The 18,970-nt window shown below is 41.9% G+C and overlaps 1 protein-coding gene across 4 annotated transcripts in view; it reads left to right on the top strand.

Moving 5' to 3' along the window:
• The window catches only part of PHEX (phosphate regulating endopeptidase X-linked), a 199,282-nt gene that overhangs the window by 146,116 nt on the left and 34,196 nt on the right, over positions 1-18,970 (top strand). For all 4 annotated transcript variants that reach the window (XM_082447075.1, XM_082447077.1, XM_082447076.1 and 1 more), the window contains one exon: positions 3,734-3,792. In XM_082447075.1, the coding sequence (XP_082303201.1) occupies positions 3,734-3,792 (59 nt within the window). The remainder of the gene's footprint in view (positions 1-3,733; positions 3,793-18,970) is intronic.

Here is an 18,970-nt window from a genome sequence, read left to right on the forward strand (position 1 = left end):
GATTAAAGCAACAATAATTATTCATTTTTCTCTCGTGGTTCTGGTGGTCACTAGGCCCAGCTGGGTGGTTCTTGCTCATGGTGTTGCATGTAGTTGCGGTCAGATAGTGGCTGGGACTGGAGTCACACGGGAGGCCTCCTCGCCTAGTCTAGTGGTTGGTGCTGGCTGCCGCCTGGAAGGCCTGCTATGGCCTCTGCATGTGTACTGGGCTTCTTTGTGGCGTGCTGGTTGAGCCAGAAACTTTGAAGAGCAAGTTTCCTGAAAAAGAAGCAGGGAGGGTGTACATGTGTTTACCAGGGGGAGCTTGTATTGCCTTTAATTGCCTAGCATTGGAAGTCATGTGGTGTCATTTCCACTGCATTTTATGCTTAGAAGTGAGTCACCAAGACTAGCCCATAATCAAGGGGAGAGGAATTTAGAGTCCACTTCTTAATGGGAGGAGTGTAAAAAAAATTACAAGCACGTATTAAAACCAGCACAGGTGGGCTTACGTTAGAGAATAGTAAAACTAAATATATAATAAACTCAGATATGATCAGGGAGATGTACAAAATATTTAAGGGCTGGCTTGGTGTGGGAACTGTCCAATCAGAAGAAATAATAGCATCCACAACTGGTAGGCTCTGTTAGTGCAGCTACTTAGTATCAGCTCTGGGTATAATCAGGGCTCCAAACATGTCCTAGAGCCAGCAGGAGCTCTGGGAAGTCAGGAAAGGTGAGATCATGCATCTTGTATAAGATGTTTTAGGAATTCTTGCTGAAGCTTCAGAGGCCCCATCAGGCTCCATCTGGTTGTTTGATTTCTTTGTTTTGTCTGCCTTTGTCCATCAGAAGTTAGAAACATTGTTCCTACATGGCTCTTACCTAATGTTTTGAAAGTTTATTCTTTGCTAAAGGGAGGGGAGTTGGGAGGGATGGGAAGAGAAGAGATGAGCTCTAGGAATACACATCATCCTTGGTACATATTGTGGTTCAGTCCAATGTCATTTAGAAGCCATGTTGAGAGGCACCTGGATTCTCCCCTCTTGACCCAGAGAGCAGACATAACAAATGCTGGGTTCTTTGTGTGTTAGTTTTCTGTTACTGCTGTAATGAATCACCACAGCCTTATCGGCAGCTCAGAGCAGCACGAATGTATTCCCTCACGGTTCTGTAGGTCAGAAATGTGGGATGGCTTGGCTGGGCTCTTAGCAGGAGCCTCTGGGAAGAATCCTCTTCGATTCTCATTGTAGAACTGAGGTTCCTACTTCTCTGCTGGCTGTCAGCTGGGAGCCACTCTTAGCTCCTAGAGGACTCTCTCCCACTCCTTGCACGTGGCTGCTGCATGCCACAGCCAGCCACAGCGTGTCAAATCCTTCTCACCCTTGGAATCTCTCTGACTTCCCGTTCTGCAGCATCTCTTCTGACTTTCTCCCCTGTTGCATCCCTAGGATTCCAGCCAGAGAAGGATCCCCACTTTTAAGGACTCATGTGATTAGATTGGGCCAACCTGGGATAATCTAGGATAATCGCTCTATTTTAAGCTCCTTGACCTTAATTACATCTGCAAAGTCCTTTTTGCCATGTAATGTAACATATTCACAGGATCCAGGGATTAGGTCATGGACATTTTTTGGGGGGGGGCATAATATTACCTACTACACGTAGTGACATTAGGGCAATAAAAGTGCTTTCCCTGTACTTTTCTCCTCAGAAAAGTAAGCCAGCCAGTAAATGTGTGTCAAACATTAGGGTTTATTGAAATACTCATCCTAAATTTGAAGGAAAAGAATATACATTTTATGGAAGTGAGTACAGGTTTCAGCTTTGACAAGAGGAGGCACTCCTTTTTGATTTCCAGTGATGTCTCTAGTATAATATAATGCTTAAGAGAACTGGTTTGAAGTCAGACAGACTAGACCTTGTGTGAGTATATAATGCTTGTAAGTCTCATTGTCCTTTCCTGTGAGATAGGCTAATAATTCCTGTAGTTTCTATGAGGAAAACCTATGACTAGAAAGTGCGTAGGACGTGGTAAGTGCTCCGTGAATGTTAGCTGCTGCTGCTACTACTACTAGTGATAATAATAATAGGGTGACAGTCATGGACTTCTTTATAAGGGGAGAAGGTATGGGTGGACCAACTAGAATCCACACTTGGATTTCCTACCAGTTTCATGTTAGTCTGACATAAATTATTAGTCTGACATAATTATTCTATTAGCCATAAATTGGTAAATGATTGTTCTGAAAAGGGATTTATAGAAGTTTATTTTGAGCAGTTTAGCTTAAGACAAATGTTTGGTTTTAATCATAAAGGGCAGTGCCTGAAACTCAAGAGGCATCTAAGTCAGGGGTCAGCAAACTATGGCTTGAGGGCTAAATCTTGCCTGCTGCCTGGTTTTGTACAGCCATGAGCTAAGAGTGATCTTTAGAGATAAATGTCTGTGGTTGATTTGATGGTAGGAAGCACTAACTTTGAACCTCAAAGCATAATGTTCTCCTGCCCCTAAGGAATTTCATTCTTCTCATTAATAGGCCTGTATTACCAAAAATTGTACTCGATTATTTTTTTTTTAAAGGGAACTTTATTTTTATTTATTTATTTATTTTTGGCTGCGTTGGGTCTTTGTTGTTATGCACGGGCTTTCTCAAGTTGCGGCGAGCGGGGGCTACTCTTCGTTGTGGTGTGCGGGCTTCTCATTGCGGTGGCTTCTCTTGTTGCGGAGCACGGGCTCTAGGCGCGCGGGCTCAGTAGTTGCGGCTCACAGGCTCTAGAGCACAGGCTCAGTAGTTGTGGCACATGGGCTTAGTTGCTCCGCGGCATGTGGGATCTTCCTGGACCAGGGCTCGAACCCGTGTCCCCTGCATTGGCAGGCGGATTCTTAACCACTGCGCCACCAGGGAAGCCCTGTACTAGATTATTATATTTTGACTTTCATCAATAAAATTTTATAGAAAAGCTTCTCTCACTATAGAAGTACCTATATAGTGTCCTTGATTTTTCCTCTTGGCCCATGAAATGACTAAATGTTTACCATCTGTTTACAGAAAAAATTTGCTGAGTCTGATCTAAGTAACTTCCTGTGCATTTAAAGTGCAGTGTAGACTCTTCGTAGCTGGAAGGTACTCCCAAGATATCTTAATGCAATACCTTAGTTTTATAGCTGAAACCGAAGATAGGCCACTTTCCCACCACAACCCGGCTAGTTAGTGATAGAGGCAGGATGAGCCATTAGATCTTTTGGGGCTTAAATCAGTAAACTTTCTACTGGAGCAGGCAGACCCTCTAGGTACCGTGGTTGTGCTTTATCATCTCTCTTTACATGGACTTCTATGTTGCCACCAATCTCAAACCTTTAATGGACAGGTCAGAGGTGATGCAGCATAGAAAACTCAGCTGTCCCATGGACCCATTGAACAGGGCCTGGTAAACATCAGCTTGTTGCTGTGGTTCCATCTGTGGGGAGATCCCTTTAGATTCTAGAATTTTTCATTAAAGCTGTTTCAGAAGCCCTGGTGCTTTTTTACATTACGTTAGTAACAGTGAATAACCAGGCATGTTCAGTTTAGAATGAGATTGTTCATTGAGCAGAGCAATAACCCTAAACTGAGGTGATAATTTCCCTGCGTGTGGCGCTTCCCCATTGTTCCCTGGTTATTTGCTAATAAATCCGGCCACATTGTATGTGTTTCACTGCCCTCCTGCCTGGATAATGATGATCACTTGGTGGTGGTTGTTTCTCTTTCTACAGGTGGTTTACGAATCCAACGACTGTCAATGCCTTCTACAGTGCATCCACCAACCAGATCCGTGAGTAGCGGCTCCTTGTCTCCTTGTTAATGTGCTACAAAATGGACGGAACTTTTCCATGACTGTGACTTAAGAGTAGGGCATTCTTTATTTCCTCCCAGAGGTGACCAGGTATGTTGGTGAAGGAAGTTTGTTTCCCTACCCATATGTCCAATTTTCCTCATTCTCTTTACCTTATAAGTTTTTTAAAAAAAGCTTCATATAACCATTAAGAAAAAAAAAAGCGACTACAGTAAATAAGACGGCAGTGATGTTGGCCATGAAAAGGAACAAGCTTCCACTTTTCTTTCATAATGGTCTTACTGATTTTTGTTTTATTTATTACTAGGATTGATGGGGAAAACGAGCAGGTAGCTGGGGAGAATTTAGAAGCTGTTAGAAAAGCTTTGAAATGCTCTAATTAATCCTGGGATGTAAAGTCTTGAGTTTCTTTTATTTACATGTATTAGGTACATAATTATAACTACCATGATAAGTTAAAAAATTATTAAAGGTCAGATTGGCACAAATTAAAAAGCTAACAGCACCAGATGTTGGCGACAGGGACACATACTGCTGGTGGAAATGTACATCGGTTCACCCACTTTGCTGCACAATTGGGCAACACCTAGAAAAGCCAAAGATGGGCATGCGTGTCTGTGACTGTCACTTGAGCGCTCGACATGTGCACTAGTGCTGTTACTCAATGTGTGGTCCCGTGATTATTCGCAACAGAGTCCCAGGGGAACTTGTTAGAAATGCAAAATCTTGGGCCTCGCCTTAGACCTGTTGTTCACAAACCCTGGACTTGGGGCTCAGAAATCTGTTTTATTAAGCCCTCCAGGTGAGTCTAACACAGTTGGGGAAGCAGTGCCCTAGAGAAGTCGCACATGAGGAGGCCCGCGTGAGAATGCTTATAGCAGTGTTGTTTATAATAGCAGCAAAAGGGGAATAACCTGCGTGGCCCTCCAAAGGAGAATGAATCAAACTGTGTCATGTTCACACAAGGGCATGCCACACAGTGGCGAACAATGAGTGACCAGAGTGACATGTATTAACGTGGATGAAGTTCACAAATTATAGGTTGTGTGTGTGAAAAAAAACAACTTGGAAAAATATGTGGAGTATGATATCATATAAATAGAGTTCAAAAGCATGCAGAACAGTTCTATATATTGTCTAGAGGTACATCCATATGTAGTAAAAGCCTGAAGACGTTGACGAGAATGCAGACCCCGAGTGCAGGCTGGCAGTGACCTGTTGTGGGAGGGCGGGCTGCTCCCGCACGTCTTCTGGTCCCCACCTCCACTCCCTCGCATGGTGAGCACCTCTGATCTCATGGTCTGAAGCATGTCTCTAAGCTGTTTGTTGAGCGCGGGAGATGGAATTTATAAGGAGTTGCTACCCTTGATTGTGCCCTCACCATCTCCCCCCGAATCCCTGTAATAGCCTCCTCACTTGCCTCCCTGCTTCTGAACTTATCCCCCTTTGGTCTATTCTAAATATAATATTGCAGCCATTTTAAGATGTCTTACAGTCATCTCATGTCCCTCCTTTGCTCAGAACCCGTTATCAGCGTCCCATCTCACACAGAATAAAAGCCAAATTACTTGAAATGGCCCCGAGGCCTCTTATGATGCTGCCTTTATCTCCCCTCTGTTCCAGCCATGCTCGCCTCCTTCCTGTTCCTAGAGCACGAGACACTCTTCCTTCCAGGCGTTTGTACTCAGGGTTCTCTTTGCCTTGGAAAACTTCTCCAAGTGATCTGCGTGGTTCGCGCTCCCACTTCCTTCAAATCTTTGCCTGAATGCCACCTTCTCAGTGAGGCTTCCTGTCTACCCACTTGTGGTAGGCCCTCTGTGCTGGCCCTCATCCTGACAGGACTCCCTGGCCAGAGGGGACAGCCCACTCCCAGCAGGCACACCTTCTTAGAGTCGCCCTCGTGTGGCCACCTTGGAGAATGGCAGTCTCTGCCGGACTGGTCTGGGAGAGTAGTGAACAGGAAAACAGTTAGCTGGCAGTGCATTATTATCATAAAAATACCATTGCTTTCTCCACCCACCCCCAGCTTTACTGAGGTATAATTGACAAATAAAAATTTTATATATTTAAAATATACAACATGATGCTTTGCTATAGCTCTGAGTTGAGAAGTAAGCTGCATGTGTTACATGGGAAATTATGATATTTTAGATATTACTTATAAATACTATTTATAATAATATAGGTTATATTTATATAACACGAATTATACCGATATCAATTGCAATAACTTGCTGGGTGATAGAAAATTCTTTAAATTATCTATTTTAAAAGAAAATGGTTTACTTTGTACATGCAAAAGATTATATATAACATGCTAGAACACATAAAGTTACAAAGTATATACGAAAACATGATAAAATAAATATACGTTCATGAACCCACCACCCATCCAAGAACTGGAACATTCCTGATGTCATTGCATCTGTCTGTGCTCCTCCTCATCCTTTTCCTCTTCCTCACCATTGAGGTAACCACTATTCTGATTTTTTTTTTTTTTAACTTTGGGTTTATTTATTTATTTATTTATTTACTTATGGCTGTGCTGGGTCTTCATTTCTGTGCGAGGGCTTTCTCTAGTTGGCGGCGAGCGGGGGCCACTCTTCATCGCGGTGCGCGGGCCTCTCACTGTCGCGGCCTCTCTTGTTGCGGAGCACAGGCTCCAGACGCGCAGGCTCAGTAGTTGTGGTGCACGGGCCTAGTCGCTCCGCGGCATGTGGGATCCTCCCAGACCAGGGCTCGAACCCGTGTCCCCTACATTAGCAGGCAGACTCTCAACCACTGCGCCACCAGGGAAGCCCAACTATTCTGATTTTTGTGTTTATTATTTTCTTGTTTTTTTTTTTTTTTAAGATTTTTAGAAATTTCATGTAATGTCTGAAACATTTATATTAACATATTTCCATACATATTTCCATACAAATACAAATATAAGATTTTTAGAAATTTCATGTAATGTCTGAAACATTTATATTAACATATTTCCATACATATTTCCATACAAATACAAATATAAGATTTTTAGGAATTTCATGTAATGTCTGAAACATTTATATTAACATATTTCCATACAAATAACCCAATGAAAGTTTAGTATTAGTTGTTTTGTTTGTTTTTTTATACTGCAGGTTCTTATTAGGCATCAATTTTATACATATCAGTGTATACATGTCAATCCCAATCGCCCAATTCAGCACACCACCATCCCCACCTCACCGCAGTTTTCCCCCCTTGGTGTCCATATGTCCATTCTCTACATCTGTGTCTCAACTTCTGCCCTGCAAACTGGCTCATCTGTACCATTTTTCTAGGTTCGACATACATGCATTAATATATGATATTTGTTTTTCTCTTTCTGACTTACTTCACTCTGTATGACAGTCTCTAGATCCATCCACGTCTCAACAAATGACTCAATTTCGTTCCTTTTTGTGGCTGAGTAATATTCCATTGTATATATGTACCACATCTTCTTTATCCATTTGTCTGTTGATGGGCATTTAGGTTGCTTCCATGACCTGGCTATTGTAAATAGTGCTGCAATTTTTTAAAAAATAAATTTTAAACCATATGTATCCCTAAGCAATATATTATTTATTTTTACTTATTTTTAGCATAATAAAAATGGTATTATATTGCATGCAATCTTAAGCAATTGTGCTTTCATTCAACGTGTTTTTAAGATTCATCCAGGTAGCATGTTGCAGTAGGTTTTTCATTTTCACTGCTGTGTAACATTCCACGTGTGACTGTACCCCAGATTACTTATCTGTTCTACAGACCTAAGTGTTCCCCTTTCCCCCGGTTTTTGCTATTATGAACTATGTTGCTCTGAATATTCTCATACATGTCCCCTGAAACAAGTGTTTGGGGTATATACTAGGAGTGGAATTACTGGCTTGTAGAGTATGCAAATATTCAACTTTCAGATGACACCAAATGTTTTCCAGAGTGAGTGTTCCGAAGTACAGAAGTGTTTTCACCAGCTCTCATTTTCATCGCTTCTTGGCATTGGTAGACAAAATTTTCACCAGTGTGGTGAATGTAATAGATCAGTTCTTATGCTAGGCAAGGCGCTGGTGTGGACTCTTCAGCAGTGCTTCCACACTGGCTTTCCAATGTCAGTGAATACTCACTGCTCTTGGGGGGTTTAAATCCTGCCTCCAGGATTCACCCCTGCTCAGCCTGTTTCTTTCTGGGAAGAGGTGATCTTATCAGAGGTTTACTGAGGAAGCAACCATTTCAGGGTAACCCAGTGGTTTCTGGAAAGCTCATGAGCAGAGGGGGTTTGGAATGAACAATTTGAAGCAGTATTTTAATTAAGAGATTCAAGCTGTTTCTGTTTTCCTAATGACCAGTGCTTGCTCTCATTGTAAATTACATTCCCAGGCAAGATGACAAGGAATCCTGTGGGTGACTTTTTTTTCTCCCTCCTTTCTGATTATCCGGACTATAAATTAAGACAGGTGGAGTTCCTTATACATTTCCCCACTGGGTTTCCTGGGACTCCCCCCCAGCCCCCAAGTACCACCTTTTTGCTTCACTGAAGAAGTGAAAAATGGAGGTGATTTTCTAAAATGAACATCTTTATTGATTAGGGGCTGATTCTGACAGCATGTGGCCATCTGTTTAATTGGGTTTCACATCTAAGATGTAACTATACTTAGTAACGTGATTTATGAGCATTTCATTCAGTTCGCATTATCATTTTCTGATTTATGCCATTTAAGTCAGCTTCAGCATGCAGTAGAGACTTGAGTAGAAAATAGAAAAACCTGTAGGGTTTTTGTTTGTTTATTTGTTTGTTTATTTGTTTTTGCAAATCCATGCCTATATGTGAAACCCTATGATTCGTGGTGATCTTTCAATGTTAGATTTTTGCAGGGTGGTTATAGCTTCTTATTTTTCTACCCTTGTCAAGCTGGATAGCAATGTCTTAAGGCACAGAGTGTAGTGTGAAATAATGATGATTTAAGTCTGCTGTACGGGGAGTTATACTCAGGAGCTGTTGCAGAATTTAATTATATTTGAGCTGATAAGGTAGTTAAACAGGAAAACAAGGAGCTGAGGTTATTGGTGCCTAAGCTTGTGCTTCCCTAACTCTGTGATAAATGCAAAGCTGGTCCTCCTGCTTTTATTTTATTTTATTTTATTTTATTTTATTATTTTTGGCCATGCTTCGTGGCATGCAGGATCTTAGTTCCCCGACCAGGGATCGAGCCCGTGCCCCTTGCAGTGGAAGCGCGGAGTCGTAACTGCTGGACCTCCAGGGAAGTCCCAGGTCTTCCTGCTTTTAGTAGGAAGACAGAAGCTCGATGGGAGACCTTGAGTGCCGCTGATTTAGTTGCATGACCTTGGTCAAGGTGTTTCTCCTTCCTGACCCCTCTTGTCCTCATCTGTCACATGTTGAGGTTACCTAGTCCACAGAGTTTTTGGTAGGGTTTAACAAGATCAATTTGAAAAGTGCCAGCATATTGTCAAGGTCAGGGTTTTGTGTATCAAAAACTGGCACGCCCGCCACTAATGCCTGGGATAGCCAGTCTGTCACAGGATACACAGCGTAATATGAAGATTGTGGGAGGGGCGTATTTTGAACTCTTGTTCTCAGAAGGTTTTATACATTAAAACAATATTTTTGTACATTAAACAATTGCAACTCATTTGGAAAAGTATTTGTTGATGTCTCCTATCACCCAGAAATTCCACTCTTGATAAGATGAATGGATCCTGATGCCCACCGAGAGACATGTACACAAATGTTCATAGCAGCTTTATTCATAATAGCAAAAATCTGGAAAGAACCTAATTTCCATCAGCAGAAGAGTAGGTAAATAAAATTGTGCTGTATTCATACCATTGACTATTGCACAGCACGGGAAAAGAACAAAGTGCTCCATGCTGCAGTGTGTAAGAAGGCCGCTGACTTAATGGTGAGTGAGACACTGCACGGTCCCGTTCGTATGAAGCTCAGGAGCAGGCAAACAAATCTGTGGTCTCAGTGATAAAAGTTAAACTAATGGCTACCTTTGTTTCGGGGGGTATTGACTGAGAGGGGGCATAGGAGACATTACCTTGATCTGGGAGGTGGTTGCACAGGCGATACTTGTGTAAAAAACTCACTGTGTCCTACCATGAAAATTTGTTCCTCTACTGTATGTATGTAACACCTCAACGTAAACAGTAATACCCCCATTCTCCCTTAAAATTTTTTAGAATAGCGTGTAGCATGCATAGACATTTGGGCTTATGACAGTTCACCTCAGGCCAAGCTGCCAGAGGTGTAGACGAGGGATCGGCAAATGTTTTCTATAAAAGGCCAGATAGTAAATATTTTTGGCTTTGCAAGCCATATGGTCTCTGTTGCGGATTCTCACCTTTGCCTTTGCAGCCATAGATAATTCATAAACAAATGAGCGCGGCTGTGCTCCAGTGAAACTGTTTACATGGCTGTAGTTTGCCAATCCGTGGTGTAGAGCACTGTGAGAGGATGGGATCTAGGGAGCCTCGTGGCGTGTTTCTGACCCAGCTTCCAAAGTACTTTGGATCTAATCAGGTGGTCATACGGGAGGCGGGAGGGTGAGCCTGGGGGGGCAGCCGCTTACATTTGGTTCTCATTTCTGCTAATATAGACTGGTCTTTAGAATAAAATTCATTTCATGTATTCAGTATCAATGTGTATCTGCATAGTGCCTTATTTCAATATTAGTTTTTTATCTTCGTAGGTCTCAAATCATATTAAGGAATTATTTTAAGCAAACAAAACCTTGGCTTGAAAACAAGAAAGACCTAAGGGCTAAAACCAATGATTTTTTATTATCTTTGCTCTTATACACAAGGGATTTAGTTGCCTCAGTTTAATCACAGATACTCTGCGAAAGAAGATAAGCCTTTGTGCAGAGGCTGGGCTAACGCTGGCATCAAACTATAGAATTAATCCTGAAATCAAACATAGATTTGTTTTGCTGTTAAGGAAATAACTGTGTTTCAGACTGGTAGAATTTCTCATACTTTGCTGACTCTGCCTAAAACCATAAAGTAGAAGCCAAGTTAGCAAATACTCACCTGTGGCCTCTACTGGACTTTAATGAAATTAAATCCCTGAATCCACTTGACAATCTATTTGGGGAGAATTGGAAAATAATCTCCCGTAGTTTTGGAGCTACAAGGAAGGAAACTTAAGTGACCACCTAATCCAGACTTCTCATTATCTAGAAGAGGTCCTGACAGAGCAATTCTTAGTAATTTTTTCGCCTTATTCACTTAATATTTATAGAGCCCCCAGTGATTCTCACTTCCTGTGTATTCACACCCCTGTGTAGTCTCTCCAACACTGAATAAGGCTGACGTCTGTAACTAATAGGATACTGTGGAAATGACAGGGTGTGACTTCTGAGGCTAGGTCATAAAAGACATCTGGCTTCTGCCTTGCTCTCTTGGATTGATCGCTCTGGGGGAAGCCAGCAACCATGTCATGAGGGCCCTCAGGAAGCTGGTGGAGAGGGCCACGTGTGAAGGACCCGAGGCCTCCTGCCCATGCCCAGCACCGTGTGCGCATGCCATCTTGGAAGCGTATCCTCCAGTCCGGCCAAGCCTTCAGATGATTGCAGCCCACGCTGACATCTTGACAGCAACCGCTTGAGAGACCCTGAGACAGACCACACAAATAAGCTGTTTCCGAATTCTTGACCCAGAGAAACTGTGAGATAGTAAATGTTTATTGTTTTGAGCCACTATGTTTTGGGATACTTTGTTATATAGCAAGAAATAAGTAATACAGACATGACAACTTCCCAGGTACTGAGTTCAGTGCTAGGTTTTTAATATGGTATGGTGTAGTGGTTAAGAGTGTGGGCTTTGATTTTGAATCCTGGCTTGGCCACTGATAACTTGCAACCTTGGGCACGTTAGTTAACTTCTTTAAGCCTCAGTTTAATTATCTATAAAATGGAGATAATAGTAGTGACTATCCTATAGGGTTGTCGTGAAGATTAAAGGTGATAATATATACAAAATGCTTGGAAGAGAAACTGGTTTATAGTAGGTAGTCAATAAATCTTAGCTGTTAGGATTCCTTGCTTTTGAGAAGTGGGGAGAGACAGACTTGTTACCAGTCATTTATAAGACATCATGGTGAGTGTGCAACAGAAGGCTGTGCAGTGCACCCTGGGAGCCACAGAGCAGTGTTAATTATCTAGGGGAGTGAAGGTTGGCTTCACAGTGAAAATGGCATTTGAGTGGGCTTTGAAAGGAGGAAAATTCTGTAGGCAAAGTAGGTAGGTTGGGACATGCAGAAGTACTGGCTGGTGCAAAGGCAACACACGCGGAGCGTGGAGCAGGAACGGGCGGTGAGATGGTCACAATTGCTGGGGCACAGACTGCATGTGGTAGACGGGGGATGGGGCGAGAAGGCATGATGGGAGATGAAATGTAGAAGAAGTAGACGAGGACCTTGTAAGCCATATTGAGGAACAGGCCATAGGGAACTGGTATAGTTTTCTTTGAGAGGCAAGAAACTTCATTTTTGGTTCTTTGGTCTTAGTCTTACAGATCATGGCTTGGAGAGGGGAAAGACTGAGGCCCCCTACGCCCGCTAGGAGTTTGACAGGTGGTTCAAGAGAAGGATGGGGAGGGTCTAAACCTAGGCAATGGCAGTGGTGAGGGGAAATAGGGAGTGGGTAAGTTAAATCCCAAAAGATTGTTCTCAAATAATTGTGTAGTGACGATACAGGTAGTTTCCCAACTTTTCCGCTGATGCTTTGAAGGACTCCCATAAAATGGAGAGTATAATTGTTCTGTGCGGCTCTTCTTCACTGAGAACCATTAATGTGCCAAGCATTGTGCTGGATACTTTAACATATATTATCGCTAATCTTCACAGTAGGTCTCTAAGCTTGGTATTGTGGGCCATTTTACAGAAGAGGAAACTGAAGCTCAGGGAGGCCAAGTAACGTGCGAAAGAGCACACAACTAGTAAGTTGCGGAGATGGGAGTGTAACCCAGCTTCTCTGATGACGTGCTCTTAGTCTTCAGCCTACACTGTTCAATGCCAGATAAGAAATGCGAGAATTACATGAAATGACACATGTGAACACACTGTGAAAAAGTTGAAAGCATGGTATAATTGTATGTTAGAGTAATCATTGTATTCTGCCCTCACCCGTGTGGTGGGGGATTGTTTGTTTGGTGTGGAAACAAGATACTATAGGATGTGGGGACAGCCGGGGATGAGGATCAGAAGGTCAGGTGGTCTCCAGGTCGTGGTGATTTCACGTCTTAGAGGGCTGTCGCATCAAGCAGCAGTTGATTATTGCCGTCTCTAAGAGTGCTGTTCTCTGCAAGCCCTTTGGCTATGCCCATGATCTTCTTCTATCCTTGGATTCCGATGGGGTGGGGATGTTATTTGAGAGATTTCATAAGCTACCTTAACAAGAATATTCTGAGCTACTCTCCCAAAACGTTTTCCTTCACAAAATTTACTCTGAAATTTAAAAAAATTTTGTTAAGTGAGTTGAAGTTAAGTCATGAGCAAAGTTCAAATAGTTTGCAGAATTGCCACATGATGCACTTAGCAAGGTTGTGGGACACCTGCTACAACTATTTTCAGATGTTCTTGTCCTGGTCTAGTCAAGGACTCTGGACGTCCTAATACAGCCCCATGTCTCTGAGGCCTGAGCAAGGAGGCGGCTGAGAATGACATTCTGGGTAGTGCCACCGAGAGACAAGCTGCCTTTAAGTGGGAAGCCCTGCAATCTCATGGCATTCCTGTAACTGGTGAGTCCCAGGACCGATGCCTGGAGGGACGCATTTACCACGTGCTGTGCACTTGTGAAAACACTCTCGTGGGGCAGGACGCATGCTGTTTCCAGACAGAGGACTGGGCAGGTTCGCTGCAGGGCTGGTAGCAGAAAGCACAGAATGGTTTTCAGGGTCAGTTTGATTCAAGAGGTGGGGTGTGAGTGGGACACACACTGGGAGCGACCTGGATGTGAGCCCAAGTGAGGAGAGCATCAGGAAGCTGGAAAAGAGCCACGGCCAGGGAGTCAGGGAACAATCTCACTGATTTGTCTTGAAGGTCACAGTCTCACTTGTCCTCCCTTGAAAAAAATCAATTGTCTTTAACTCTTATTACAAAAGTAGTTCATATTTATTGTGGAAAATCTAGAAAATTTTAGATAAGCTAAAAATATTTTTAAAGTTAATCATAATTTAAAAATAGCTACAGTTAATAATTTTGTTGAATCTCTCTCAAACTTATGTTTATCTACATACTTAAAAATTGAAATTAACTATGGACTCGTCCAGTTAAACTGTTTTTTCCCACTGAAAGTTGTAACAAGTATTTTTTTCATTTGTTACATATTCTTCTAAGTTACCATGCAGAGTATTCCACCAAATAAAAGCACCTTAATTTCTTTAATTTCCTACCGAAAGACATTAAGGCTGTTCCACTATTGTTAAAAAACCCCCAAAACTCTGTGATGAGTTTTGCGGCTAAGTCTTTGTGCAAATCTGAGACTATCCTTTAGGGTAGATTCCTAGATGTGGAGGGGATTCATGAGTCAAATGGTATGCTCAATTTAAGAGATTTAAAAATACATATTATGCCACTTCTCTTGAGAAAAGTGGTACCAATTTATATTTTCACTAACAACAGATGAGATGGTTTTCTTTTACCATCGTAAAAGATACTGTTGGGCATCGTAAAGATACTGTTGGAGGAGATGAATAAAGAGACTCAGTTTTTTTCTTTTTGTTTTTTGGTCTAATTGATAAGGGGAAAATGTTAGTCACATTTTCATTCTTGAGACCATTATCTCACCCCAGATATGGCTCAGTGACCCCACACAGGCATTTGTTGAGCATCTGCTGTTTTCCCAGGCCTGGACTGAACATCACTTCCTCTAGTGTCAGTTTTGAACACCTGGGACAGCAATTGTGTGCATGAAAGGACTTGCTGGTACGTGAGTAGAATATGAGCTACTGAGCTGCATAGTGGTTCTCGAAGTGTGGCCCCCGGATCAGCAGCATCCCCTGTGATAAATGGGCTTTACCTGGTCCCGTCCCTGGCCTACCAAATCAGAAACTCCGGGGGTGCGCCCAGCAATTGATGTTTTAAGAAGATTTTAACCATCAAACCTCCACTAGATGCTGAAATTCGAGAACTGCTGAGCTATAAAATTGCAGTTCAAATGCAAAAGAGGTCAAACTTGGTTGGATAAAGGTAAGGAGGCTAACTTGTCCTGGTTTGCCTGGGACTGTCCCAATTTTAGCACTGAAAGCTCCACATCCCAGGAGCCCTTCAGGCCTGGGCAGACAGGGATGGTTGGTTACGCTGGTAAAGAAGAAGAGGTTCTCTTTGTTGCAGCCTGGAGGTAATTCTGGCAGGAAAAGAATAGAAGAGCCAGAAGAGAAGATTTCAAGATGGAGGGCAGATTTTAGAAGCTGCTTTCAGCTTGTCAGTTCTAGGCTGATAGATATGGTGGCAGGAGGTTACCTGCAGGAAGCCGGCAGATGGCTAGGGCATCTTGCTGGATCCCTTGACATGAGTCACAGCTGTTAGAACTTGATATTTTCTGGAAAGGGGAGGGTTGGCATTCACCAAATTACTGCAAGATGCCAAATTGAAAAAAAAGCCACTATTAATCTTAGCAGTGAGATGACAATGAAATCCCTTTACAGCAAAAAACATAACCAAAAGTGCTTTGTAATTGCAGCAATTTCCATGTCCCTACTGATGGCCCCCTAGATTCTAGAAGAATGGTATCCGGCTTATCTGCTTATAAGAACTAATCCTGAATAAGATGTAACACTCGTTCTCTCTTAGAGTGAGGATTCATCCTGGATTTTCCAAAGCAGTTGCAATTAAAACTATTTTTGTCCTTTTGTACAATCATAATTTATAAGCCGTGTAAAATTTCAGTTTTGAAAGAATAGTCTGCAAAATTATAATAAAAATATCATACGTTACAAGCACAGTGTTGAGGAGCAGTGAAGAGAGGAGAATGAGACAGGAGGGCTGATGTATATACATCAGTTATTTTTCCTAAACCAAGATTTCTGAACTTGTTTGCATATTAGAATCATCTGGGGAACTTTTAAAACATACTGCTGCTCGGGGCTCCATCCCAGACATTGTGACTTGATAGGTCTGGGACAGGGGCTTGGACATGGGTATATTTTTAAAAACCTCCCCAAGGGATTCTAATGTACAGTTGGGGTTGAGAATCCTTATTCTGATCTAAGCCAGTGGGTCTCAACTAGGATGCACCAAAGTAACTGGGGGCCTGTTGAAAACTCTGGACCCTACTGATCTTACGAATTTTTTACCCATTAGCGTACACATGTGTACAGATAACCCCTTTCCCAAAACACGCCTATGCATCTACTCCCATGTATCCAGTCTTTCTTTACTGACTTTAAAAGACATTTCAATTAAAAATACACTTTTAGAGAGCTTTGGTATCAGTTCACCTTCCTGTTTAGATTTTGCAAAATGAAATTTTTTTCTAGTTACGTCCTTTCCCCCTCACTGGATTGTAGGTTCTTTGAGGGCATTTGTATGTTCAAAACTTACCTGTGTGGCTTGGAACATCATAGGTGCTCAGTAAATGTTAGTGGTCACTGGTTATTTATGGAAGTTGCATCATCATAACCAAACCAAACTTCTCCCAGTAGTTTTTATGATGGTATTTAAATATATTAACATCTCCAAAATTAGGGTCATAAACTATATTCACGTAGTGAACTATAGAACTTGGAGCTATTAGGCAGGATAAGTAAAATAAACAAGTCAGCAGAATTAACTACAAGTGAATCTCACCAAGAAGTATAATAATGTTGCTAAGATGGTACATCAGCAGTAAGCCTTGGAATGCAGATTGATACATGGATTAGTTCAGTAGTATAAGCATATACTTAAGGCTTTTGAAAATAACTGTCATGACATGTACTAGAATAAAGTCACATTAATACACCAATAAATCCATGCAAAAGACCAAGAATTCTGTTATTTGACAAGACTAATAATATAATACAATGTATTGATACAGTCAGCCCCTCAATAAAAGTATCACAAACACCCATAGTGATACACACTCAATGGAAAACCCAAGTACCTCTCTGGGGAAAGCACCTACAGCAAATATGGAAACAGATTTAATTAAACAGTTGAGTGTGCACATTGGCCTACACATTCTCAAGCCCATTGGATTCTCCTTTAGAACCTCCCCCCTGTCAACTTCTTTTGGACTGAACTTACTTTGTCATTGGCCCCTGGCTGTGCCAATTCTGCCCCCAAGGCCGCTGGAGAGATCCTAACTGGACAAATTCAAATAATGCCACTTCCTTCAAAGGAGTCAAAAGAAAGACTGAATTTAAGAGTGAACTGCTCCCAAATTTAGATGGAGTTCGAGTTGCCTTGCACCATACAGTTGGCCCTCCATATCTACAGGTTTCATCCGAAGGTTCAACCAACCAAGGATTGAATTCCACCCTTGGATATGGAGGGTATTAGTAAATTTTCAAAAGTTTGATGGAGAGAAAGGGAAGAAGCAGGTGCTCTGGGTTTTGAAGACTGGTATTGAAAGTTGGAGGCCTCCCACCTTGTTAAATCTGACCAAACACGGAAACAACATGTTTCCAGTCTGACTACAGTTGTCTTAAGATAATCACCATTTGTAAGTGTCAATATATAAAAAACAAAACCCCAAACTTACAAATGACAAAACGTTGGAAGAAAATGCTTTCAAAATACTTGCCACATGATAACTTTCTTGAACCATACACTTATGGGTATGGAACTTAAAATTAACGTGGCAGGGCTTCCCTGGTGGCGCAGTGGTTGAGAATCTGCCTGCTAATGCAGGGGACACGGGTTCGAGCCCTGGTCTGGGAAGATCCCACATGCCGCGGAGCAACTAGGCCCGTGAGCCACAACTACTGAGCCTGCGCATCTGGAGCCTGTGCTCCGCAACAAGAGAGGCCGCGATAGTGAGAGGCCCGCGCACCGCCATGAAGAGTGGCCCCCGCTCGCCGCAACTGGAGAAAGCCCTCGCACAGAAACGAAGACCCAACACAGCCAAAAATAAATAAATAAATAATTAAAAAAAAATTAATGTGGCAATTATGTGAAAGCATACAAAGAATGTAGGGAAAAGAGATTATCTGCATTCAGTATTGTTAGGACCAAAGGACTCTGATCTAAATCAGTATTTTGTGTGATTTTCTCTTTGTAGCATATGCCATAAAACCATAAAAGGGAAAATATCCTACTTTTATTCCTTGGTGGTACGGAGGGCTAAGAGGACATAGGGTGATGGAATTTGCATGGAGCTGGGCAGAGCTTTTCATCTTATTAATATTTGCATTCTGATTAAGAGTTTATTGAAAAAAATGTGCAAACTTCAAAACCGCACTAGCTCGGCCATGATTGTAAGGGAATGGAACTAACAGAGTACCTAATCTAGAAGGTAAAGGAAAACCGGAACTTGAATAATGGAACATAGCCCTATTCTGGTATTGAATATGGAAACTTCAAGAAGTAGTGCATTGGTAGTACTAATAGTGTCGTGTAATGTTTTAGACTCTGGCTAACACGCACTCATAGTTATAGGTAATGTTTAACCCCAGTCACCGTTTAGAGTTTCACAAAGTGCAGATTCCATTCACTCAGCAAATATTTATTGAGTGCTTACACGTGCCAGGCATTGTTCTGGAGATATTGCAGTGAGAGAACGGTAAAAATAAAAGTCCTTTTGTTATGGAGCTTGCATTCCAGTTGGGGAAAGACAGACAATACTTTATAAAGGATAAGTAAAATTTAGAGTATCATAGATGGTGGTATTATGATGAGATATAAAGCAAGAAAGGGGGGTAGAATAATACTTTCCTCCTTTAAAAAGCACTAGGGAAGGCGTTAATGAGAAGCAGGTGACATTTGAGTAAATATCTGAAGCTAGTTTTGTACATAGTAGTGGGAAGTTCTGGGCTGGGGGGAGAGGGGTGGGAAAAAAGGGAAATTATTAATTTTTTTCCCATCTCTCCATACAGTTTGAACTCTATCCCTGAGGATATATGTTTGTTTTCTTAGGTCTGAGCTGTGGGACAATGGGCTAATTTTGTTTTTTTTTCTCTATATTTGCCTTTACTAAAAACCCTA

The sequence above is a fragment of the Balaenoptera physalus genome, assembly GCF_965194825.1.
Source record: "Balaenoptera physalus genome assembly, chromosome: X".
NCBI classification, from domain to species: Eukaryota; Metazoa; Chordata; class Mammalia; order Artiodactyla; family Balaenopteridae; genus Balaenoptera; species Balaenoptera physalus.